Source organism: Xenopus laevis, chromosome 3L (assembly GCF_017654675.1).
Source record: "Xenopus laevis strain J_2021 chromosome 3L, Xenopus_laevis_v10.1, whole genome shotgun sequence".
In the NCBI taxonomy this organism is placed as follows: domain Eukaryota; kingdom Metazoa; phylum Chordata; class Amphibia; order Anura; family Pipidae; genus Xenopus; species Xenopus laevis.
In genome coordinates, this window is record NC_054375.1 from 138247392 (window position 1) to 138275343 (window position 27952).

At 42.5% G+C, this 27952-nt stretch overlaps 2 protein-coding genes across 7 annotated transcripts in view; both read left to right on the forward strand.

Moving 5' to 3' along the window:
• The window catches only part of slc39a14.L (solute carrier family 39 (zinc transporter), member 14 L homeolog), a 41765-nt gene extending 38792 nt beyond the window's left edge, over nt 1-2973 (forward strand). For all 5 annotated transcript variants that reach the window (XM_041587015.1, XM_041587014.1, XM_041587016.1 and 2 more), the window contains exons 8-9: nt 178-362; nt 1560-2973. In XM_041587015.1, the coding sequence (XP_041442949.1) occupies nt 178-362; nt 1560-1706 (332 nt within the window). In that variant the 3' untranslated portion in view covers nt 1707-2973. The remainder of the gene's footprint in view (nt 1-177; nt 363-1559) is intronic.
• An 8490-nt stretch (nt 2974-11463) lies between these two features.
• ppp3cb.L (protein phosphatase 3, catalytic subunit, beta isozyme L homeolog) overlaps nt 11464-27952 on the forward strand; it is a 48320-nt gene continuing 31831 nt past the window's right edge. Inside the window, 1 exon segment of one of the 2 annotated variants that reach the window (NM_001091570.1) lies at nt 11464-11975. In NM_001091570.1, coding sequence (NP_001085039.1) covers nt 11921-11975 — 55 coding nt within the window. In that variant the 5' untranslated portion in view covers nt 11464-11920. 2 annotated transcript variants of the gene reach the window in all.

Sequence of the window (27952 nt, forward strand, 5' to 3'; positions counted from 1 at the left end):
AAAGGCTTAGAAGAATCTCATCCAACCTGTGGCCTCCGGCACTTACAGAACCATATATCTTTGTATCCATCTGTTAGAGCTTCTTGTAAATGAAGTTTAATAAACATTTCAGGACCCCATGATGCTTTTAAATCAGATCATGTGCTCACATTCTTCTTTTCTTCTGTTCATTTCCAGGAGACTTTGTCATACTGCTGAATGCAGGTATGAGTATTTCCCAGGCTCTGTTTTTTAACTTCCTGTCTGCGTGCTGCTGTTATCTGGGCCTGGCTTTCGGGATCCTTGCTGGAAGTCATTTCTCCTCCAGCTGGATCTTTGCTCTGGCGGGAGGCATGTTCCTTTACATTGCACTTTCTGACATGGTAAGTCTGGGACAGGGAGGCTTTAGCAATGGGCCAAGTTACATCAACAATATTCTTACTTTGCTTGTTACATGACTACTAGCCTTTAGCAACCAAACACCAGGTAGCGCTCACTGTTTATGTCAATCAGGCAGGTTTTAAAATCCTGTCTGATCGAGGACCGCATAGGTTCATTGATGAGGTCCTCAATCCAGCTGCCTGTATTCTTCTCAATGTGAGCTGATGGCTGGGCCCTAGGGTCCATGATTGGATCAGCTCCATATTGCCCACCATAATGTGTATGGCCTGCTTTATACAATGAGTCCTATACAATAAAAGTGTTTTATTGTAGTAAAAAGTATACTAGGCCTCTTATATGTTATGCGGAAGTTATAAAAATATTGTGTGAATAATTATAATTTTGGGAAAAGTGTTTTAGTTGCCTGGGAGAAGGTGACATTGTTTTGCTTGTATGAAGGAATCCATTTTTTTGTACCCATGTGACTATTTCTACTTCCTTTCTGGAAGACAACAGATGTCTTGTCTCTTGCTTCATGGCTCTAAAGCTCCCCATAGACACGACGATTCTTCTTGCCGAACGACCGATTTTAGGGAAGCCCGACCAATCCTTCGAAATTATCGTGCGGTTAGTGGGATTCGAACGATCGTACATCTTACGATTTTTCGGCCGACATCTGTCAGGAAATTGATTGGCCAGGTCAAAAAATCTTTGTCGGCCCCAGTGCAATCTATCTATGTTTGCAGGGCCAAGCAGGCAGCTCCCCTTTGTTTTCCTGCCAAATTGGTCTTTTTAGTTGATGGTAAATTCGTAGGATCGTACGATCGTTCTGAGAAGATCGTGGTCTCACGATCAGGATCTGATCTTTTAAAAATCTCAACATCTATGGCCAGTTTAAGGATCAGAGCCATTGTCCCACAAGGCAAAGCAGGCTTATCAGAAATATTTATTCAGATTTACTGCATTGCTACTGGAGATTTCTATAGTTTATTTAAGAACAGATTGAAGAGAGAAGGAAGCTTGGCTGAGGCAGGGTAAATAGAGGAACCAAAGATTTAAACAACGTAAAAGCAAATAGAATTTTAATAAATGAGGTTCACTGTGTGATGACTGAATCTCATTAGCCAGGGTGGAAGTGTGTAAACATGTAGTGGTTCTTTTCTTTGTTCATGACGCTCTGTTTTGCCTTTTCTCCATAGTTTCCAGAGATGAATGAAGTGAGTAAAGAAGATGAAGAAGGTGGGCGGGCACTTACTGCTTTTTTGATCCAAAATGCAGGCCTCCTCACTGGCTTCGCCATTATGCTGTTACTGACAACGTTTTCTGGGCAGATCCAGCTGGGCTAATGACAGGGATTGGGGTAGCTTTCCCTATTCACCCCTGCCCTGTTCTTCTACATTATACAGCGAGGGGAGATTCCCACACTTCCCTTTTGGAATGGACCAAAGGTAGAGCTGCTGCACAAAATGCAATAGCCAGCAGGGAGTAGTACAACGCTAATACTACCTTCTACCCTCATGTGAGCAAGGACTGGAGGGTGCTACCAACTGCTGCTACTGCTTTTCCTATGAACAAATGAGTAGAAGGTCTTACCTTTATATTCAAACGTAGAACAAAACTTGGCACTTGTGAAATCATAAAAGTGATGACATGACTAAGCACAGAACTTTCTGCTCCGATGTCCCTTCGTCTCATGGACCACAACTGACATCGTCCCCTGTATTCCATCCTACACTGCCCTTTCCCTGATCTAGTTTTTTCTGAAGATCTTGGCCCATATTTCCTTTGTGATTGTCTTGTTCGAGGAGACAGGTGAGTACAATAGTGAACCACATCACCTCTTCTCCTGAGCACCATTGGGCCTAGTGGAGGATCCTGTCCTTTAGTGACTGCTCCAGGAAGTTTTATCTTATCATATTGATAAATTGATGGGATTATACCCACCTCAGAAAGGACCAATTCCCTTAACTGCAATGGACAATTCTTTATGTAGTTGGCCTGCAAGAACATTGTCTGGCCCAAGGAATATTGCACAGCTGACTCCTTCGGGCTTTCATCTCTTGCAGTGTCCTTCCTAAAACCTATTCCCGCTCATTTCTGATGATTGTTCCGTGCAGCATGTCAAGGTAACTGCCCTTCGGCACGTTCCAGATTCTGTCCTGACTTTGTTGCTGCTCCTCATTCTTTCAAACCGAAAACAGTGTTTGTCTTGAAAAGGAGAAGAGAAGCGAAACTTTGTGTGCTGAGTTGTATGGAAGCAAAACGTCTAGTGTGCATTAGTAATATTAACGGCTTCCTTTTCAGCTACCATTTTGCTGAGTCCATTCAAGTGTATGATTTTGCCGTAATTTGTTATGTAACTCAGGTGTTTGTATCTAAAAAGAACACACCCAGAGCATTTACATTGGCATTTATGTTGTACAGGGAAGCTCAGTGTTAGTACTAATGCCGCTAAACACCAGCATGTGAACAGGTGAGGGTTCTGTTTAACAACCGCAGAAGTGTTCACATTCCTAAATAAGTGTGGATCGCAAGGCTTACAGTAGTGTTCTATTCTCTCCTTCCTGTGTGATTTACCATCTCAGGTTCAACAATAAAGTCGTATAAATTCGATAAGGTCCCGTCTGTTCTTGGATGTGTCTGCCGGGGTCATACGATAAATTATTTTGGAAATCAAATACAGTCATTCTTACTTTTACATTCGCATGGGGTCATTTAAGTAAATATTATAAAAGGTTCAAATTAGTGAAATGTGGCTCAAGGAATATCCCGGAGTTTCCTAGGAATACGACGAGCTGCATTATTTGTGTTCTACATGTGCCGCTAATGTACAAATGTGGATGTGAAAGGTGCTTTCCAAAGCTAGCGTACAATTAGCACATATGTTAAGTTCTATCAAGCTACACTTTTTTTTTTTTTTGTAAATTAAACTTGAATTATTTTATTTTTATTTTATACAATTTCCTTAAATGAACTTTCATAAGATGGGTTGAAGTCGACCACAGTGTGCAGAGAAATGAAACCCAATGAAAGAGATTCAGTTAATAAAATGCCGTTCTACGAGTCTCTGCCTGGTGACATTCATAGTATCTTTCACTTTTGTTCCAATGGGTGTAAGTAACTTCAAGGCTATGGCTGAATTCAGGGTGCAAGGTGGGGCAGATGCTGCTATTAAAATCATAGGTGTAAATGTAACAAATATCTATGAAGCGGGTTCGATAATCCTTTCAGTTGAAGATGGTGTCGGCACTTTGATGTGATCCTGAGCTGATGGGTTGCTGTAGGCTAGCAGTATAATCGGTGAGGCAGAACACCAAAAATTCCCTTGTACCCCAATCTTTTCAGCATCGACAGCACTGTGAGGGTAACAGGTTTTTAGAGAGATTTCTCACAATGCTTAAAGTCACCCAGACACAAAAATCTGTATAATAAAAGTCCTTTTCAAATTATACATGAAATCCAATTTCTATTTTTATTAAAGCAATCATAGCTGTTGTAAGCTCATTTATAAATCTCAGCTGTCAATCAAATATTGTATGCCCCTCCTCTATGCCTTAGTCAGACAATTACTTTCACTTTCCATTCAGCACTTCCTAGATGTCACTGCTCTCCCCACATTCCCCCAGTTCTCTTCACCATTTAATTGTGTAAGCAGGGCATGGGGATGGACATCAGGTCCCCCATTCTGGTGCACAAACAAGATTCTGAGATGATACAAGGCTTGTCTTAATAACAGTGTCCACAAAATGGCTCCTGCCTGCTTGTTATAATTATGAGTTCCCAGACTGGAGCAAACAAGATTCCAATAATTTATACAGTGTAATTAAAGTTCATTATGCTTGACTGATGTGATAAAATAGGATTTTGAATAATTTTTTGGGTGACAGGTCCCCTTTAAAGGAACAGTTCAGTGTAAAAATAAAAATTGGATAAATAGTTCTAAAAAAATAAAAAATGTTTCTAATATAGTTAGCCAAAAATTTAATCTACAAAGGCTGGACTGAGATGATGTCAAACATAATAGCCAGAACCCAACGTAATGCTTTTCAGCTCTCTAACTCTGAGTTAATCTGGGAACTGAATCTATTACTTGAGTAATGAAACTGACTCACAGTATGACCACACTCTTTGAAATGTATGGCCACAGGTTGATCCACGTTCTGCCTAATTGCTGATTTATGTTCTGATATTCTATTCCTGGCTGACCTTGTAGCTTCTCCTATATGGGTTTGACTGTACAGATATTTTGTATACCATCAACCATGAGTGTAGAATGACCTGTATAAAAACAACAAATGAAGATACAAAAACCCTTCAATGGAAGATCTAACCATTTATTTCCACTGATTACAAGCCTAACACGGGTGTGTGCCATTCTTCCAGTGCAAAGAATATGGGGAGGTTGCTAAACAAGAGGACCTTTACCCAATATGCGCATATTGAGTTGGGTGATGTCTGGATGAAACAGTTGGGATCATAAAGAAGGAAATGCAGGCCCTCAAGCTGGGGACAGCATCAACAAGCCAATGCAGTCCTTACCCTGACAAGATTTTTAAACCTACACTGCACCTTGAGGTGGGGGATGAGCACCGTGATGTGAGCAATGCTCCAATGTGGTTCTTGGCCCTGAAAGAAAAATCCAACTGCCCAATTTTTTTCAGGCAGGCAGGCCCATCAGCTTGCCCATTCACAGCCAATCAGCTGTCTCCGCTTTGGTCACCAAGTCCCAATCCTTTCTCAAGGTAGTACTCTAGTGTGGTGATCCCCAACCAGTGGCTCACGAGCAACATGTTGCTCACCAACCCCATGGATGTTGCTCCCAGGGGTTTCAAAGCGGGTACTTATTATTGAATTCCAGACTTGGAGGCAGGTTTTAGTTGTATAAAAACCAGCTAACAGACCCTCCTGTAGGCTGCCAGTTCACATAAGGACTAACAAATAGCCAATCAAAGCATTTTTATGGTACCCCCCAAGAACATAGTAAATGCTTGTGTTGCTCCCCAACTCATTTTACATTTGAATGTGGCTCCCAAGTAAAAAATGTTGGGGACCCCTGCTCTAGTGCCACGCTGGGTTGTTTCACAGTCTTCTTATAAGTGCAATTTACGAAACTGCCACTCTTCTCGCATTCCACTTGTGCATTCCTCTGTGCTGGCAGGCACTGCCTCAACCCGAATGCAGACTGACGGACCAAATTTCAGAGCAGAAACAGACGTGTGCAGAGGGGCTGTTTCTTGGATTTCACTTATACACAGGCCGGGAAACAGACCAGTGTGGCCGAAAGTGAAAAAATAAATCAATCTCAGTATTAAGAATTATTGTATAAACACTCACTGCACAGGGTTAATCTGTTGTCTCTAGTAGCAGGTAGTGCGCGCTGCTGAGAAAATAAGTACAGGACTTTGGTGACATCACGGATTTTGCACTTTGCAGCCTTGAATCGCATTACACTCAATTGGTTTCCATTGCGCATATTTCGATGCTTCGTTCCTCCCTTCTCTGATGACCTGCAGCCTAATAAACTTGAGGTGCAACGGCTGTGGATGGGGGGGAGAGATATTTTGCGCATTATCGATCGCGAGGAGAATGAAGCTGGTATTCCTTAAGCAATATGATGGCAGCGGCGTTCTGATAAAGCAGCTACGATTATGAAACATGAAAAGCTCCTTGATTGTAGACTTAAGGTGGCCATACACGGGCCGATAAAAGCTGCCGACTGGGTCGGCAGTTTATTGGCCCATGTATGGGGCCCCCCGATGGGCTTCCCTGATCGAGATCTGGCCGATCGGATGGGACTAAAAATCCCGTCGGATCGTGGCAGCATCTGTTCGTTGATGTGGTCCTGCGATCCGACCACCTGTAAAGCCACCGTTAGGATCCGATCGTTGGGCCCACGATTGAATAAGCCCGATATTGCCCACCTCAAGGTGGGCATATCGGGGAGCTCACCAAACAAGCGGATCTCTCTGTGTATGGCCACCTTTAGGTGAGCTGTAAACTTAGCACTCTAATGCTGCTCTATGAGACCTATTCAGGGAGGATGATGATTAGATTTGGCTTTCCTTCTCCTGTAGGAATTCACCGATATAACCTCTTAGCTTACATTTTTGTTCCATCTTATCCAACCTCCTATGAACCTTTTCATTACAGCTCAGTGTTTAGTAATGCTGCAGAATGGTTCAGCTATTAAGGACTTTACCACTAGATGGTGCAGACCAATAAGTCAGTATGGAATGTTATAAAGAGCGGAATGTTCCTTGCGATGGTGTCAATTTGCTGCTGTGTAAAATAAAGGCATTATAAAGAAATTTCGGGACCTGTGGCAGAAAGGCCAATGAAACGTGGGGCCATGGTGAATGTAATGTGGGGGCCACAGAGTCATAATATTCTGATGCATCTAGAGAATCTTTGTCATAACAGGAGGGATTTTGTTCCATCAGCAATGTCCCCTCTAAGCTGTGTCCGCCTACAATTTTTGAAGCCAGCCAGAAGAATTTTGTATGAAAACACATTTTGCATTTATTCTGACCTGAGCACATACTGTAGTTTTAAAAAATGTGCTCACAAATGTAAAACGTAGGCCCAAAAGATTTTTTTCGTGCACATAGACGAGATGCAATTAGACGGGAACATTGTCCAGCGGGACTGGCATTTTGGTGGTATGGCTAAAAACTGGCCATGGCCAAATGTTTCTCCCAGCCACCATGGTTGTTGGTGTCACTTTCTCCATGATTATTTGCTGATCTTGCCCTGTTTTAAAGGATAAGTAAACCTTAAATATAAGTGAATGTAAAATTTATGAGGAGGCTATTCGAAGCACTTTTGCAATGTACATTATTTATTTATTTTAAATTCCAGGATATTAAAGGATACATGTCCTGTTAATATGAAAGAATTTTGTTACAACAGCACCACCTGCTGGTCATTTTCTGACCACCAAGTAGTCAAGGAAGTTGTCAGAAGAAAGAAAGAGGCTGCTCTGATGTTCTTCTGGTTAGGAAAGATTTGAGAAAGGTTTCTAGTTTTTTTCCTAATCAGAAGAACATCAGAGCAGCCTCTTTCTTTCTCCTGACAACTTCCTTGACTACTTGGTGGTCAGACTGGTCATTGTTACATGTACTGTCATTCATATTAACAGCACATGTATCCTTTAATATCTTGGAATTTAAAAAAAACAAAACAATGAATGTACATTGCAAAAGTGCTTAAAATAGCCCCCTCATCAATTTTACATTCACTTATTTTTAAGGTTTACTTATCCTTTTACTTGAATGGCTGCCCCCACCACTACACAGCAGTCTGTGATCTGAGCAACATTGCAGTTTGTCGGCAGTGATGTGTTTTTACTGATTATACAGCCCTACATTATGAGGCATGTTATTTACAGAAACAAAATATATATAACATCCCTTGGCATTTGCTCACTGCTATCTTAAAAAAAATCTGTTACTCAAACTTTACCCAAAATATGTATTTAAGCAATGTTATATTAAAGGGATCCTGTCATCGGGACAAAACACATCAGTTAGTGCTGCTCCAGCAGAATTCTGCACTGAAATCCATTTCTCAAAAGAGCAAACTGATTTTTTTATATTCAATTTTGAAATCTAACATGGAGCTAGACATTTTGTAAATTTCCCAGCTGCCCCCAGTCATGTGACTTGTGCCTGCACTTTAGGAGAGAAATGCTTTCTGGCAGGCTGCTGTTTTTCCTTCTCAATGTAACTGAATGTGTCTCAGTGAGACATGGGTTTTTACTTCTAGTATAGGTCAATCTAAAAACAACTGGACTTGCTGAGTAATGAATGAAGACGTTTCACTACTCATCCGAGCAGCTTCTTCAGTTCAACTGGCTGGTGTGGGAAGTTCTCGGCATTTAAACTCTTCCACTAATCAATTTACAATGGCACATTGTAACTCTTCAAAGAGGTGACATCTGAAGAAACTCACAGAGGTGTTGATTCTGTGTAGTTGTGATAGGATTATCCAATGTGTCATGCAACTCCTAGATACAGGTGTTACTTGTGAGAGTTGCATGAATGGATGTGTGAAGTGTTCTGAATCCGCCGGGGTACAGATGTTAGAACAGCATTGTATGTAGCAGACAGGAGGTGTCGAAGGCCCCTGCCTCTGTTCAGAGATGGTCTCTCCACCTTGACATGAATCGCCTCTTTCACGCCTCGTTCAAACCAGCGGTCTTCTTTATCCAAGATTTGGATAAAGCGTGTGGCTACCCAGACTGGGCCTTTGTCAAAACAGCAGCAACCAAGCCCAACAGGAACACCAATAGAAATAACCGCCCGGAGACACATAGTAGGCGAAACATAGTCATCCCATATGTAGCTGGAGTGTCAGAGAAACTCAGGAGGATTTTCAACAAACACCACGCCCCTGTGTTTTTCAAACCTAGCAACACACTGAGACAAAAACTGGTACACCCAAAGGATCAAACACCAAAAGAAAAACATAGCAATGTGGTATACGGAGTCCAGTGTAGTGAGGAGTGCTCAGATCTATACATCGGGGAGACAAAACAACTGCTCTCCAAGCGAATGGCTCAGCACAGGAGGGAGAACTCTACAGGGCACAACTCAGCTGTCTTTCTACACTTAAAAGACAAGGGACACTCCTTTGAAGACAGCAAGGTCCAAATCTTGGATATAGAAGACCGCTGGTTTGAACGAGGCGTGAAAGAGGCGATTCATGTCAAGGTGGAGAGACCATCTCTGAACAGAGGCGGGGGCCTTCGACACCACCTGTCTGCTACATACAATGCTGTTCTAACATCTGTACCCCGGCGGATTCAGAACACTTCACACATCCATTCATGCAACTCTCACAAGTAACACCTGTATCTAGGAGTTGCATGACACATTGGATAATCCTATCACAACTACACAGAATCAACACCTCTGTGAGTTTCTTCAGATGTCACCTCTTTGAAGAGTTACAATGTGCCATTGTAAATGGATTATTGGAAGAGTTTAAATGCCGAGAACTTCCCACACCAGTCAGTTGAACTGAAGAAGCTGCTCGGATGAGTAGTGAAACGTCTTCAATGATTACTCAGCAAGTCCAGTTGTTTTTAGATTGACCTATACTAGATATACCATGACCTGGATGAATGAAAATCTTCATAGTCATGGGTTTTTACTATTGAGTGTTGTTCTTAGATCTATCAGGCAGCTGTTATCTTGTGTTAGGGAGCTGCTATCTGGTTACCTTCCCATTGTTCTTTTGTTTGGCTGCTGGGGGGGGGGAGGCAGGGGGGTTATATCACTCCAACTTGCAGTACAGCAGTAAAGAGTGATTGAAGTTTATCAGAGCACAAGTCACATGACTGGGGCTGCTGGGAAATTTACAATATGTCTAGCCCTATGTCAGATTTCAAAATTGAATATGAAAAAATCTGTTTGCTCTTTTGAGAAATGGATTTTAGTGCAGAATTCTGCTGGAGCAGCACTATTAACTGATTCATTTTGAATTTTTTTTCCCCATGACAGTATCCCTTTAAGTGACATATTAAAGAAACTTACTGAACTGATCTATATATATAAGTAAATATTGTCCTTTTACATCTCTTGCCTTGAACCACCATTTGGTGATGGTCTGTGTGCTGCCTCAGAGATCACCTGACCAGAAATACTACAACTCTAACTGTAACAGGAAGAAGTGAGGAAGCAAAAGACAGAACTCTGTCTGTTAATTGGCTCATGTGACCTAACATGCATGGTTTGTTTGTGTACACCGTGAATCGTACGATCCCAGGGGGCGGCCCTCATTTTTTAAAATGGCAATTTTCTATTTATGATTACCCAATGGCACATACTATTAAATAAGTATATTATTATGAAAATTATTTATTTACATGAAGCAGGGTTTTACATATGAGCTGTTTTATGCAATTTCCTTTTATAGAGACCTACATTGTTTGAGGGGTATAGTTTTCCTTTAATAAAATATTATTACAACACAATCACTTGAAATATAAGGATGGAAAGTACTTGCTTCTGCCATTTCAAAACACCTCAGGGGCAGGGTTGCCAGGTTTAATTTTCCAAACTAGCCAAAGTAGCCCAAAAATAGCACAATATGTGCAGTGAAAAAAAGTCTAAAACATAAATGAATAAATGTGAAAATACACCTTTTTAAAATTTCGCAAATATTTCCATGATGCAAAACGGGACAGATTTGCCCGTCATGAGGGGTGTAAATAGAGAAGGGGGCCCAGGAGGTATAGGGGCCCCATAAGGCCTAATTTGTAAAAATTTCAATAAATATTAGTAAAATAGGTCAACTTCTAGCCATTTTGGTGGCCAGCAGATTTTTTTTGCCCAAAATTGTCTGAAATTGGGGATAGTCACCAGAAAATGTGAGAATGCTGGTAGACTGGGGTGTAGAACCCAAAATCTGGTAGCTCCAGACTTCTACACGTCACGCAGTCCCATTGCATGCTGGGTATTGTAGTCTTACATTAAACTTGGCAGTCGGCAAATTGTTAAACAAAAACTACATTACCCAACATGCATTGGGACACAGGCCTGGCACATTAGGGCAAGAAACGACTGGTTTCCAAAGTACAAACCAGCCAAAGGCCCAAAAAGTAACCGAAATCCGTACCTTGGCTAGTTTGTACTTTCAAAACCAGCCTGGGCTTTAAATTAGTAGCCCAATTTGGCTGGAAAACGGCCAACCCGGCAACCCTGCTCAGGAGCGAATACATTTCCCATCGTGCCTCGCGCTGCAGTCCCACCTCAGGAAGTGGCGCTCCCCTTTCAGTGGAATTCTGGGACGTGTAGTCCGTGGGCGGATTTTGTGACGCAAGAGGTCGTGGCCAATAAGCGCGAGCACGAGACCGGCAGGTGGGCGGGATCGCGCGGCCGAGAAAGAGAGAGAGAAAGAGACAGCCGGAGACATCAGGAGCCTATTGAGACAGTCTGGAGAGAAAGAGAGGGGATCGGAATATAGCACGAGCTTGAGCCGCATAATATTATTAGGGGGAGAGGAAGGTGACGGGGAGAGGGGAAGAGACCACTAGCTGAGGAGGGGAGGGGTGCAGCAAGGCAAGAGACATCCATTGACAGGTAACCTCGGGGGGGGACAGGAAGAGCCTCCTGACACGTGAGTGACACCTAGAGAAGAAGAGACAGGCAGAGCTGACAGGTTACACTTGGGCAGACAATGAGAAGATGACATAAGGGAGGCTCAAGAGACAGTCTGGGTGGGGAGCTAATCCAGCCTAGCAAGCCTGTGCCAGGGAACAAGAAGGGGATGATCAGTTTAGAGGGGATGCCAGGCTTGAAGGGGCGTCTCTTGTGAGCCATTCCTAAGGCTAGTGTGGGAGGCAGCCCAGGGCTAATTACTGCAAGAGGGACTGGCCTGAGGGCAGGGGAGCGTTAGACACAGAGGGGTCAGCTGGGGAGACACAACCTGCTATTGGCTGCTGTGGCCTAAGGGCTAACGTTTTGGGACACGCCGAGAGGCCGCAGAAAATGGTGTGGAAGTGACAGAGAGACATCTGGTCAGTCACAGAAAGAGACATCCCTGGGCAGTTGGCACCATGTCTGGACCCCGGGCGCAGAACAAGATGTCCAGCACAGAACGCCCTGTCAGAGGTACCATGGCACCTTCTACCCACATCACATGCACCACCACCACCGCAGCCTTACATCTCCCTCCTCTTGTGAATTAGTAATAGTACCAGGGAGGCACATCAGAGAGAGGGACATTCATTTTGTCCTGGTGCCCACGCAGGTGACAGAAACTAGCCTGACCAACAAGCTCAGGACACCATTTCACCCATACCATCTAATCCCTAGCGCTACATATATTGCAGGGAAACATAATACATGTATAACATACAGGGTGGTGCTTCAGTATGGCATCTTGCCAATGCTTTCATTATTACACTCAGCAAGTGCCAAGACTTGAACTGCCATCATTACACCTGGTAGTCTTTGTACATGTACTGAGGCCATGTGGTGCTCCAGGGATCATTAACAGGCCAGAGCTTCATTAGTGCTCTTAATTATTTACTGCTTTTATAGTTGTAGGCTATTCTTTATGCTTAATTGCACATCTAGATTGTAAGCTCTTGTGGACATGTCCTTCCATCCTCCTGTTAAAAAGTGTAATGTGTTATGGTATGGTGAGTAGATATGTACATTGTTCATGCACCCTTTTTTTCCTGGTACAGCGTATTGGGGAAATGTTGGTGTCACCGGCATTGATTTCTACTTTGGGGTTCATAGATCACATGGCTGTTTGTCCCCCAAGATGTCTGTGGAGCAGAGGAAGTTGTTCCATATTCATTTCACATATTGTGTCATTTTTCTTTCTCTAGTGTAGCTGTCTCCATTGAAAGCAATATGTTTGATTTTGGGTATCTGTTACCTTTACAACTTAATCCTCCGAGAAGAGGGTAGAGTTGGTTCAGCTGCATATAAACACATTTACCTGCAGCTTGACCGCCACAAAAGCAATACTTCTCTCATAATTCTATAATTCAGCAGTAGTTTAAAGGGAAAGCTCACCTTCAGATTAAAAACCTTTTGATTTCAGCTGCTCTCTCGTATCAGAATGTAAACGAACAGGAGATGGTCTGGGTAGGAAGCTAAGTAATGACATATAAAAATACCACAATGTAACCTTACGATGTGTTACTTTTTTTGGCTGCTGGGATGGGGGGGGTTCAGTGACCCTGGCAACTATGTAGTGTGTATAAATGCAAAGCATGTCAAGAGTACTAAAAAAGTATATTTGTTAGAAGGTCTATGCATAATATTCTAGAGGTTACTTTAAAGTTGAACTTCTGCTTTAAAGGGCAACTAAACTCTGATGTTTGAATCTATGTTTTGGGAGAGACTGCCCTTTGCCCCACAGATTGCTCTGGTGCACCCTTGCTTCTGTATTTTTGGGATACAGCATGTGCACCATATGCCTCCCTTGAATGAAAGGGTGACCTGACTTTAGCGTCATGTGACCCCTCGGACGGGATTTCACTTGCAGAGCCGAGCCAAATATCCTGAGCAGGACATAGAGAAAGACTGGAAGTTCAAGTGCTGTTTGGCATAGGGCTGTGCTGGAGGGCTGCAGGTGGAATTACCAGCATTGCATATATTATATAGCCAAGGACATATCAAGAAGTTACAGGGCCCCACAGAAAAATCATTTTAGGGCCTCTTTAACGGATACTGGCATGGAAAATATGTTTTTTTCAAAATACATCAGTTAATAGTGCTGCTCAGTTTCTCGAAAGAACAAACAGATTTTTTTATATTTAATTTTGAAATCTGACACGGGCTAGACATATTGTCAATTTCCCAGCTGCCCCCAGTCATGTGCCTTGTGCTCTGATAAACTTCAGTCACTCTTTACTGCAGTACAGCAAGTTGGAGTGATATCACCCCTCCCCCCCAACAGCCTAACAAAAGAACAATGGGAAGGTAACAAGATAGCAGCTCCCTAACACAGGATAACAGCTGCCTGGTAGATATAAGAACAGCACTCAATAGTAAAATCCAGGTCCCACTGAGACACATTCAGTTACATTGAGTAGGAGAAACAACAGTCTGCAAGAAAGCAGTTCCATCCTAAAGCACATGACCAGGCAAAATGACATGAGATGGCGCCTACACACCAATATTACAACAAAGAAAGATACACTTGCTGGTTCAGGAATGACATTTTATATTGTAGAGAGAATTATTTGCAATGTAAACAGTGTCATTTAGAAATAAAAACGACATTGTAAAAATCATGACCGAATCCCTTTAGGGGGAATAAGTAATTTTTTATATATTGAAACCGCTTCTGATTTAGTGCCTCCTGGGTCCCCCAGTCTCTATAGCTACACCCCACTAACCAATATAATGAAGTTAATGTCATTATATAACGACAGTTCTATCTGGGTGCGGTGTCAGTGCTAGACTTGCAGGCCCATTGTACCAGCTTATTTACATTAACCCCCCGCCCAGTGCTCCAAATATAGAACCCCCTGAATTGTTGCTCCACGGCTATTTAATCACGGGCACCCAGCTCGTTCCTGCTGGTAAAGGCATGCGGCATCTATGGAGCACTCAGTCCATCTTCACTAGCGGCGCGTGGAAAATAAAAGGAGGGAGCCTCAGGACACGTCTCAGTGACAGTGATATAGAACAGAGCAGTGCTGTGCTGCGCCGGGGCTTTTATTTGGATTCATTGGCACTCGCTGTGAGACTGAACCAATGCCAAGTCTTGCACACACTCATAACCCATTCATAGGGCTGTACTTGCTGCTGGTGCTGCCCTGTTATTAATGTAAAGTAGTGTTGTCTGACCCTTGACAACTGCTGAGCTACAACTGGCAGCATCTCCCACCAGCTGGATTTAACTGGCATTGAGTTTTCTTTTGTTCAAATGCTTTTGGGCTTCCACCATTTGCCTCAGAAGTAGATACCGAGACGTACATTGCCTTTGAGGCCTTACGACTTATTTATATTACCCCTGCAGGGATCTACAAGAGCAGTAAGTGGCAGTGGCTGCACCTGAAATTAGAATCTAGCACCAGGCGCAGAACCGTTGGCCACAAGGCAGCCTTTAAAGGGAAACTATACCCCCAAACAATGTAGGTCTCTATAAAAATATATTGCATAAAACTAGGAATGCACTAAATCTAGGATTCGGCCTTTTTCAGCAGGATTCGTGTTCGAGCGAATCCTTCTGCCTGGCTGAACCGCATCCAAATTCTAAAGGTGGCCATAGACTCAAAGATCCGCTCGTTTGGCGACATCGCCAAACGAGCGGATCTTTCCCCGATATGCCACTAAACTGAATGGCTATATCGGGGGTAATTCGAACGTTCGGCCGTATGGCCGAACGATCGAATTACGATGAGCCAAGCGGCTCCGACGGGTCGGTCGGGTAAAAATCCAGCCTTCCCGATCGATATCGTGGCCAGATATCGATCGGGAAGACCCGTCGGAAGCCCCCATACATGGGCAGATAAGCTGTCAAATTGGTCCAAACGACCAATATCGGCAGCTTTATCTGCCCGTGTATGGCCACCTTAATCCGCATATGCAAATTAGGGGTGGGGAGGGAAATCACGTGACTTTTTGTCACAAAACAAAGGAGTAAAAATTTGGTATTCGGCCGAATCTTTCGCAAACGATTCGGGGGTTCGGCCGAATCCAAAATACTGGATTCGGTACATCCCTACATAAAACAGCTCATATGTAAAACCCTGCTTCATGTAAATAAACCATTTTCATAAAAGTATACTTTTCTAATAGTATGTGCCACCCGTGTAATCATAAATAGTAAATTGCCATTTTAAAAAATAAGGGCCGCCCCCTGGGATCATACGATTCGCTGTGCGCACAAACAAACCATACTTGTTAGGTCACATGAGCCAATTAACAGACAGAGTTGTGTCTTTTGCTTCCTCACTTCTTCCTGTTACAGTTAGAGCTGCAGTATTTCTGGTCAGGTGATCTCTGAGGCAGCACACAGACCATCACAAAATGGTGGCTCAAGGCAAGAGATGTAAAAGGGCAATATTTACTTAAATGCAGTATATATACCAGTTTGGTAAGATTCATTAATGTGCTTGATATTTGAATTTGTTGCTTTAGACAATTTGCAATTTGTTTTCATTCTGTATTATTTGTACAATTTCAGCAATCTGGTTGCTAGGGTCCAAATTACCCTAGGAACCAGGCATTGCTTTGAATAAAAGACTGGAATATGAATAGGAGAGGACCTGAATAGAAAAAGGATTAATAAAAAGTAGCATTAACAATACATCTGTAGCCGTACAGAGCATTTGATTTTTAGATGGAAAGAGTCAGAAGAAAAAGGCAAAATCACAAAACTTTTCATCACAAAAGAAGAACTTTTTCCACTTTTTCTTTTCCTGCCCCTAATTTGCATATGCAAATTAGGATTAGGTATTCAGTAATTTTTATTGATAAACTTGATAAGTAATACCGCTTGTCTCGGACAACCTTGCCAAGGATAACAAGGAGCACTTTATTGTGTGAAACAATATTACAAGTGATGACAGTGACATCACTGAGCACTGACTGTAACTTATGACATCACTAAGCTCTGTTTATAAGGAATATGTTTTACAGGATATTGATGGCTCCTGTGTGTTATAGTAGTAATCAATAAGGATACTAAGGTGTCATCCTTGGAGTCAGGGACTGCCTGGACATCTATAGGGTCTATCTGCCCTGGTGCGTGGATAATTATAATATTTGGGTTCCTGGAATTGCCCAATGCATGTGCCAAGTGCCTCTGTTCAATAGGCAGCCGTGTGCAAGGTAAGCTGCCATCTCTTTGTGATCAGGGGATCTCCTTCCCCCTCCTCCCTAACACCCTAATAGGATTTCCAACTGTCCTCCTCCTCCTCCTCCCCCACACAACTGCTTTTAAAGTGCCTATATCCCTGCTGTAATCCTTCCACCGGTGGGATAGATGCGGCATGGGGACAGGTAACAGCCAGCCGCCCTCTAACAGGGACAACTCAGGGGGACAGGCTGGGGGAGAGGACAGGATCTTTGTCTCGACGCCCCCTCGGGTGACTCCAGAAGCAGAAAGGGCAGTGATCGGTATGGGGGTCATTTTATTTGGAAGTGGGTGTGGTTATGATTTTCACCCCTAATCTCTAGCAGTCGGGCAGTGAGTACCACTTTAATATAGTGACTTCCCATTGCTTTGCTTTAAGCTTACAAGTGATTGGCTCTGGCACATTCCCTATACAATATGTATGCAGCCTGATCCCTTGCGTGTGATAGTCCTGTTAGACCACTTTATTCCCAAATAGAACAAGTGCAACATGGCTTTGGCTCCCTCTGAAACAAGCTTAATATTATTAGTATTAGGGACTTAAACTGTAAGCTCCTTGGAGCAGGCACTGATGTGAATGCTATATGCCTAATCTGTCGGTGCCATATAAATAAAGCAGAAGAATAATATTAATATAGCTTGCTGTCTCTTAACCCTTTGATGCCTGGAATGCTCTTGAAGCCAACACTATTATTGGTGCGCTCCTCCTATCAAAGGGATTGATCCTTTAAATATATTGCTGCATTAACCCCTGAAATATATCTCTACCCTCGCTGCACTGTATCCAGGATGGTCATTGGTCACATTAATTAAGCATGTCGCTGTCATTAGTACACAGATCCCCTCTATATGTTGCTGTCATTAACTCCTTTCTGTCCTGGGAACCCCTTAAATAAACTGCGGCATTAACCCCTTAACTATACCGTTGCATTAACCCCTGAAATATATTGCTACCCTCGCTGCACTGTCCCAGGATTGGTCGCATATCTATCTATCTATCTATCTATCTATCTATCTATCTATCTATCTATCTATCTATCTATCTATATATATATATATATAGATATATATATATATTGCTGTTCTTAACCCCTTTCTGTCCTGCAAACCCCTTAAATATACTTCTGCATTAACCCCCTAACTATACCGCTGCATTAACCCCTAAAATATATCGCTACCCTTGCTGCACTGTATCCACTGTATGTTGCCTTTCTGTCCTGGGAACCCCTTAAATATACTTCTGCATTAACCCCTTAACTATACTGCTGCATGAAATATACCCTTGCTGCACTGTATCCAGGATGGTCATTGGTCACATTAATTAAGCATGCTGCTGTTATTAGAGCACAGATCTATATGTTGCTGTCATTAACCCCTTTCTGCCCTGGGAAAAGAGGAGAAAGAGTCATACAGGGCAAACAAAATGCTTCCACCACAGAATGGATTTTAATAGTGCTATACTAACCTATTAAGGGTGTAAAACGATCCGCCATAACACATGGCAGTGAATTAGGTCACTGTGCCTTTACTTGGGACAAACCATATCTCCTCCTTAATAGTTCCTCTAATAAGGCGACTTTGCTCCTTGCATGGCTGCAAGCGTCTTACCCAGAGACGGCCAATCCCGAGCTCTCTGACCATTGGCGGATTACACCTCCAGGAATTCTCAGCAGTCGACTGGCTGTGAGGGTTTTGGGTTGCGGCACAGCGGTGGCTAATTGAGTCGTTCTAATTGGATCATCTGGCTTCAACGTGGGAGTAACCCTGTAACATGTAAAGTCAGTCATTGCCACCAGCTCACTGCATTTATACAGGACCACGGTGTAACCAACTGCAACTGTTACGTTGCTAGGGGCTGAAGCAGTTGCACCTGTGCTTACATTAGATACCCCGTCAGCAGCTTTTGTTATATTCTGAACGTAAATGTGGATGTTGTGCATTCTGTGATAGTTGATATTTTATTTTGCATGGACATAAGCTCAGACTAGCAATAGGATAAACTCAAGGTCGAGAAACTCTCCTTCGGCCAATCGGCATACGTTTCCCTGGATGGCAGGTAGATACCTAGAGAGTGTCTTGACCCAGTTTTGCTGCTTGTACAGCATGCACGGCATTAGCATAATTGTATTCATTTTCAGTTGTATCTCACCGTCCTCAACTTGCCGGCAAACACAAATTCTAGTTATTTTTAGAAAATTATTTTGAATGTTGAAAAAAAAAAAAAGAAAAGCAAAACACTTTAACCCTTTATAGAGAAGGAAAGCTACCAAAGCAGTTTATTGCCAATAGATTAGCCACAATAGTGCAAGCTATAGCACTATATTTATTCTGCAGAATGCTTTACCATACCTGAGTAAACAGCTCAAGAAGCTCTCTCTGTTTGTTTCGGATAACAGCTGCCATATTAGCTTGGTGTGACATCACTTCCTGTCTGAGTCTCTCCCTCCTCACTCGTAATTCTGGGCTCAGATTACAGCAGGCAGGGGGGGGAAAGGGAGGGGCAGAGGCAAAGAGGAGCAAACTGAGCATGCTCAAGCCCTAGCCCTGGAAAACAGGAAGTCTGATACAGAAGCCCATGTGTACACAACAGAAGGAAAGAAATGTGGTGTTTCTTTTGACAGAGCACCATTACTTTGAGGGTTTACTGGTGTATTTCTATAGAGCTTTCTGATAAAGCTTACTTAATTTTCGCCTTTCCTTCTCCTTAAAAGGCAATGGCACTGTACTGCACATCTTGTTTTTTGTTGACAATGATTTTTTCAATGTGCACAAGTGATGTCACAATGTGGAATATTTGCACAGGGAATTATTTAACTTTTTAAACAAGTATGTTGCAAATGAGTAGATAGTAATTTGTGATGAGAGAGAATGAAATTCTGTGTATGCAGATTCCCCCCCGGGAGCCCCCCTGACTTGGATGGATTCTGTTCTGAAGTTAGCCTTGGTCACTAGTACCCTGGAGGGCAGAGCCATCTGCTTGGCTGTAAGAGCAATTCTTTGTATTTCTGTGCTGTCTAGTGATACCACCCTCTCCAAAACCCGAACCCAGCCTGGGCTTATCAGCTGTAATTGCTTATGTACCCACGCACGGTTCACCCATCTCCGATTGGAACAGGTCTGGGCTGAGTATGTACATTAAATGCAGCAGTGGGGGTTGAGATGGGGATGTGAGATGGCATTAATGAAGCAGTGGGGAAGGTATATTTGCCCACCACTTGTCTGCTACCCACCCAAAAAATAAAAGCATGTACATTTGATGATTCAGTATACAGTATATAGAACATAATATATATATATATATATATATATATATATATATATATATATATATATATATATATATATATATATATATACACATATATATATATATATATATATATATATATATATATATATATATATATATATATATATTTGGTTCTGGATCCTCTGCAGCCCCCCCCCAACACAGCAAAAGAACTGGATCTGGGTGTGGCAGCCGATAATGTCTGAGGGAATGCCATGTTTTGGTGCAGCTATGCCCCTGTTTGCAGATGAGGAGGGCGAGGGAGATCTCAGATTGCTAAAAATCCCTTGCCTAACGTTTCTGCTGTTTCTATGCTGTGTTTCTGCTCTGTGGCACAAAGCTACTGAATATGAAAGGAACACTCTATAAATAAATGATTATAATAATATGGTGTGCTTAGCTCAATCTCCATTTTCTTCCCTACCCTCTACTCTTTTTTTTTTTTTTCATGACTTTCCTAATTTCAGCCTTCCATCTCTCTACTCCCTCCTTCCACATCCAGTGTCCTTTCTTTTCATACTCTAGCCCACACTGTCACTGCGTTGCTCCTTTAAAAGTGTCAGTACTAGTCTTGCCTAGTAACCCATAGCAACCAGCCAGACTTTCGCTTTCATTAGTCTCTTGCAAGGGGGCATCATACCAGGGTGTCCATTGTCTCTCCTATAGAGCCGCTAGATTTGAGGAAAATAAGACGGCAGATATGAATGACTTGAAGTGATTTGGTGGCCAGGCAGTTTTGAGTTGGCCTGGTTTCCGTCTTAGTTGTGGTGTAACCTCACAAGAGTAGAAGATGAAAGGGGCCACACAAGGCCTTATAGTTTAGTTGCAAATGTTGATTGGACCTGATTGCTAATTGATATAAGTATAAATATACTAAAATATCAATCCCTTTAAAGTGTCATTTGCTCTAAATAACTGTCATTATCATGTTTATTAGCCTGCCTTAAAGGCGAACTAAACCTAAATATGAATGTGAAATTTATCCACTACAGCTCCCCATCTTGGATCATGTTAGGCCATTGTTTGAGTGCCATTGGCACTGCACATGCTCAGTGCGCTTTGCTGTGAATCAGCAGGAAAGAAGATGAGGAGCTACTGGGGGGATCTTCAGAGGCACTGATCTTCTACTGTAAATGGGATGGGGTCACCATGGTCTTGTAAAGACAGAACACAATGTGTAACATTTGTAGCCTAGCCAAGAGTCAGTATTTTTTGCAGGAACATTGCAGGATATTACAGGATTTACTATCTGGACTGATCACTACTTACTGCAAATGTTCTCCAAGGGCAGCTCTAGAATTGTGCTCTCCGACTCGATGAAACTCCATCAAGTGCAATTGCTGTCAAAATGTTCCTCTTATATGAATGGGGTCGGGGGTCAGAGCAGGAAATAGCTCTTCATAACAGAGCTGGTATATTTGTCATGCCAAACAATGGGCCGAATGCCACACTAGTTCAAGGGATAGGAATTCTTGCTCAAGGACACTGCTGCATTGTGATTTGCTCATATTGTCCCAGTATCTTCTATGTTGAACTGTAACCTGCCTTCGTGCCAATCCCTCGTACACAGACTCTGACCTTCACAGGTTGGCCGGGTCAGCAGGTACATTTCCTTGTTTTCAACGGCAGCTGTCATTTTTCTGCATCAACATCTTTTTTATGGATGTCATAAAATGTCTGTTAAATTCTTGTGCGGAGGGAAGTTCTATTGACATGAAGCCTGTCTGGTATCATGTCGGATGTGTAGAATTGATGGTGAACATGACTTTCCAACGGTTAAAACACGGGGGCAGAACATACTGACCTCTTAGTCCGTAGAATAGGAATCATGTAAAGATACGTCCAAGCCGTAATCCTGGAAATGACCCACCATGTCTAAAATCTCTACAATCCCAATGACATTCAATTCAAGAGAGAAGCTGCCATGTTTTTGGTACTTTGCACCTTGAATGTAGATGAATGGTGGTAGCAACGCAGGTGGCAGCCATGGTGGTAGTAACGCAGGCGCCCTCTATAGCTGACTGGTAAATGTTATATACAGTTATGGCAGCTGTTATCCCAAATGCTCTGGACCTGGGGTTTTCTGGATAAGTAATTTGAATCTCCATACCTTAAGTCTACTTAAAAAACCATAAACATATATGAAACTCAATAGGACTGTTTTTCCTGGAATGGTATGGGATCTGTTGTCCGGAAACCCCGTTATCCAGAAAACTACAAATTATGGAATGGTCGTCTCACATAGACTCCATTTTAACCAAATAATCCAAATTTTTAAGAATCATTTCCTTTTTCTCTGTAATAATAAAACAGTACCTTGTACTCGATCCAAACTAAGATACAATTAATCCTTATTAGGGATACACCGGATCCAGGGTTTGGTTCGGGATATGGCCAGGACTCAGCCTTTTTCAGCAGGATTCGGCTGAATCCTTCTGCCCAGTGAAACGAAATCCTAATTTGGGGCAGGGAGGGAAATCGCGTGACTTTTTGTCACAAAACAAGGAAGTAAAAAAAGTTTCCCCCTTCCACCCCTAATTTGCATATGCAGATTAGGATTCTGTTCGGTATTTGGTCCTAATCTTTCGCGAAGGATTCGGGGGTTCGGGCAAATCTTGGTGCATCCCTAATCCTTATTGGAAGCAAAACCATCTTATTTAATGTTTACATGATTTTCTAGTAGACTTAAGGTATGAAGATCCCAATTTGTGGAAAGATCTGTTATCTGGAAAACCCCAGGTCCCAAGCATTCTGGATAACAGGTCCCATACCTGTACTAAAAAGCAAACAATTTAAAAAAAAAAAAGTGAATTATTTGATTAAATTGAAGTCTATAGGAGATGGCCTTGCCATAATTTGGAGATTCCTGTATATTGGGTTTCCAGATTTTATGCCCCCCCCAGTCTACTTGAAGATCCCATAGACTTCACTGTATGACATCATCATTTTCATATAATCAGGCCTTCGAGAGAAATAATCTATTTGTGAGAAATAATCTACCCACTACATGTAATAAGTTGGACAGCACTGATATCTGACATAGGGATATTACAAGACTCTGAAGCGTTCCATATGATGTCACGTGATGCAGGTGACATCACTAGGCATCTATTATAACTGATGACATCACTAGGCAGCCTCTTTTATATAATTTTACAGGTTATTCATGGCTATGGCGTTTGCTGATAATTCCAACTGATCGTCGCGTGCTTTAAAAAAGGAAGTGTAGCAGTAACCCTGCCTGACCCTGATATTATCTTCTCTCATACCCTGCTGCTTCTCCTTCTATAAAACAATCTTATATCAAACGTTGGGCGCATGCAAAATGCTGTTATCGTGTTCCTCTTTTTGCCTGTATTATACATTCAACTATTGTTCCATTTCCCTGAGCATAAACATGCATGTGGGAGTGACTGTAATATCCTTTGTGCCTCTTTTAAGACTTTCGGTGTTCAGCGATTGTCTTGTACTTGGCCTGTACTTACATATTCTAAGTATCACATTACCCCGGCAGCCAAGAAATTGTTATTTGATTACCACTCGTTCTGCATATAAATTCCCGTTAAAGGGGATGTCCATAGAAATATTCTTTTCTTTGCTTGATGGAAGAAAATATATTAGTCAACCACTTTATGATGTATATTCAGTACCCAGGGGTTGAACATGCTCAGGGCACACGCTGGGGTTGCTGGTGTGTTGTCTTTGCCGTCATCTTCCAGCAAGCCCTCCTTGTTTGTTACATCATCGGAAGGCCGCTACCCCTCTGTGACGTCAATAGTAGGTTTGGTATAATTAACAGTAGCCATACATGGGCTAACAACGGGCTTAGCGGCAGCTTATCAGCCTTTGTATGGGGCCCTGTGACCACAATACCCAACTGAAATGTGGCCAAAAATCAGCCAGATGTCGATTGGGCAGGTTTGAAAATCCTCATTGGGCCAATGAAAACATCATCTTGTTGACGTGGTCCTTGCCCCAACAGCCTGTATCCCCAGCAAGGGAAAGAACTGCAACCTTGCCCAACAATCAGATCTTTCTATGTCCAAGGATACACAGGCTTCGGTGGGTGTGGCTACCCTAGTGGTGGGTTAGGGTTGAGTGTTTATCCTAGTTTTTGTGACCTACACATCCAGTACTGTGCACCATAAACATAGTATTTTTATTGTATCAATGGTCTAAAGCAGTGTTCCCCAACCAGTAGCTCGTGAGCAACATGTTGCTCCCCAACCCCTTGGATGTTGCTCCCAGTGGCCTCAAAGCAGGTGATTATTTTTGAATTCCAGGCTTGGAGGCAAGTTTTAGTTGCATAAAAACCAGGTGTACTGCCAAACAGAGGCTTCTGTAGGTTGCCAGTCCACATAGGGGCTACCAATAGTCAATCACACCCCTTATATGGCACCACCTAGGAACATTTTTCATGCTTGTGTTGCTCCCCAACTCTTTTTACATCTGAATGTTGCTCACGGTTGAAAAAAGGTTGGGGACCCCTGGTCTAAAGCCTATGCCACACATTTAGTTTTTACAACGGTGTGTAAAGAACATTTGTCGTCCCCCCCCCAGCTCCATAGCTGTACACATTTATAGGAATGGAATCTGCATGTCAGTTCATACAACTAACTGATTTCTGCCTGTCAGTTCACACAGCTAACTGATTTCTGCCTGTCAGTTCACGCAGCTAACTGATTTCTGCCTGTCCGTTCACACAACTAACTGATTTCTGCCTGTCCGTTCACACAACTAACTGATTTCTGCCTGTCCGTTCACGCTGCTAACTGATTTATGCCTGTCCGTTCACACAACTAACTGATTTCTGCCTGTCAGTTCACACAACTAACTGATTTCTGCCTGCCAGTTCACACAGCTAACTGATTTCTGCCTGTCAGTTCACTCAGCTAACTGATTTCTGCCTGTCAGTTCACACAACTAACTGATTTCTGCCTGTCAGTTCACACAGCTAACTGATTTCTGCCTGTCAGTTCACACAGCTAACTGATTTCTGCCTGTCAGTTCACACAGCTAACTGATTTCTGCCTGTCAGTTCACACAGCTAACTGATTTCTGCCTGTCAGTTCACACAGCTAACTGATTTCTGCCTGTCTGTTCAAGCACTTCTGGCAGTAACTGCACACGTGAGGGTTTTCTACCACTCCGACTGTATTTTAGCACCAGCAGAAAATACACTATGTATGCCATAATCCTAACTGTGTTGTGTGTTAATTTTGCCTTGTTGCTGTTACTCGGCCCTGAGAGTTCCCCGCATATCCCTGTGCAGCTTTATAATCTTATGAGTAGGATATAATGGATTTGTCCGTCTGTATTTTGATGTGATTGGTGTCGTGTTACTGAGGGAGCCATAAAGTAGCGCTGAGTGTCATTCTATTAACCTGAGTACATTTACATTGCGGAGAGTGTATGCACTGCTTCTAGAGTTGTTATGTTACTCTGTGTACCTTTGTTTTACTCTGCTTCTTCTTATGTTACCCAGTGAATCAGCACAGAGGTTATTACATTGTCCTTTGTGCTTTTATAGTGTGTTCTGTACATTACCCTCCCTGTAGCCACATTGTTTCTACATTACCACTTACATTTGATTAGATACACACACTGTGTACACACATCACAACCTCACGTACACGTTTCAATTTTCATAATCAGTGAGATATATAGTGAATAAAGTACCCCCTTTTGTAAATTATAAGGATATTAGAAATTACCGAGGAGTTTCATGACCATATAAAAACCGCCGAGTGTTTTTATACAAGTCATGGAACTCCGAGGTAACTTCTAATATCCTCATATTTTGCAATACACACGTTTCAGTGAGTCGTGACTGAAATGACATCAGAACTCACCGTTTATAACTGATGACATCAGAACTCACCGTTTATAAGGACATATATAAGACATTCATGGCTTTTGTGTATTATAAGGATATAATTGATAGCTTATTCATGGCTCTTGTGTATTATAGATAGTCACATAAATGTACACTACATACACCCAGCCACGGTATTGATCTGATGGCAGTTTCTTTTCACATGGCAAGAGCCGGAGCCCAAGTGAAACAAATATGGAAATCATAGACTTGTCTCGAAAAACATGATATGGTTTCCCACATGTACGGCGCATGCTGATCACCAGGGAGCAGGCCTAAGCAGATGGATAGCAATATGTGGGAAATTTCCCCAGAAATCCGACTCGGATTTATTCTGGGGATAATAGCTATCCAAATAATGAGCTTTCAGCTGTTTAGATATTACACAAATAGGCAGTGCTCAGTAAATGAACATTGCTAATGAACGATTGTATCAACATAATATTCCCATTTTCAGCTTGACGTCCTGTAAGGGGATTGGTTTAGATATTCTGAAAAGAGTAGATGAAGCCTTTAACCATATGCTTAGAGAAGGGAAGTGATTGTGTCGCTGCTCCTCCATAAGGCTTAAAGGACCAGTAACATCAAATTTTTTTTAAATTCGTTAGTATAGAACGAAGAAAAAAACACAAATTAAACTTTTAAATCGCTAAGTGTTTATTAAGAAATAGCTTACCAAAACTCCGCTTGCGCTCCTCTTCAGAAAAGGCGACAGGGCGACGATCCATCATTCGGTGCTCAATTTCTCCGCCCTGGCTATCTCCTATAAGGAAGGCAGGGAGGAGAAATCGAGGGCCGCTCGATGGATCGCCTTTTCTGAAGAGGGGCGCAAGCAGAATTTAAGTAAGTTATTTCTTAATAAAGACTTACTGTGTGGTTTTTTTCGTTCTATATTTGCGAATTTAAAAAAAAAAAATTTGATGTTACCGGTCCTGTAAGTACAAAAACTGGGTGCAATATATCAATTTTTTTGCACTTTGTGCACTGCCTTCGGCCATTGAAGAATTGCAGCAGGTCTCTGTCCTCTGTTTAGGGTCACTGAGGCTTGTGTTGTTGAATATAGTGTTGGCTGTGTTAGCACTTTATTCATGAAAGGCAGGAGGCAACTAGGTGTTCCCTCCAACTGACCCCTAACTAGGGTTGGGAACTTTCACACTCCAGGGGCGACAAATCTACCCATATGCCATCATCCTTAGTGTCCTAGGACTTGCCCCTGGGAAAAGTAGACAACCGCCATGGAGTTGTGTTTGAGATGGAGCACATGCCAGGGAAGAACACGGCCATATTGGAAAATGCCAAGGTGATCTTATAAGGAGAGAGGATGGCAATTTAGGAGGCTTCTGGAGGGACGTTATGGGTGAGACCTTTCTTTGTAGGTGGGACATGCTCATGGTGGGAAGTCCTCCAATATATTCTACAGAATATTCCAGGAGACTATAATATCACCTTTGTTTTCTGGTGCATTGTGAACTGGGAAGTCCCCATTTTATTTGCAGTTTGCCATGGGTCCAACACTGTGTGTGACTTTGCCCTGTGCCCTCACTTATCTGTACATGTTAATACATCTATCTATTGAGCATCAAGATACGTTTCTGTCCGTAATATATCATCTAGTTCTGTGTGGTGACGTTATCCTGTGTGCCTGTACTATACATAGCTCCAGTGTTAATAAATTATCATGCGTTCCAGCATGTCCTCTTGAAACCTCCCACCTTAATGACTTTTTATGCTGAAATAATAGCAGGTGTATATATGGCTGCCCTAAAGAATACAGGTGCCCGCTATGCCCACGTATCTACACCCCTGATCTGCCCAAGCTGCTGCTCCTTGATTAGACTCCCCATCCTATTCATGGCAGTTCAGGCCCCTGACTATCCAATTCGACAGAGGTCCTGGTTATATAATAAGGCCCCAAACTGCCTATCACACACCTTGTTTAGTGTTGTGGAGTGGGAGTGTTATGGAAATCAGGAGGTTTTTTGGACCACAAACCCTCGAGCTTGGATTTTAGGCCAATTATTGGACTATAAATTATGGATGCATGAATTCAGGATTTTGCCAGGATTCAGCCTTGGCCAAATCCCCTTGCCTGGCCA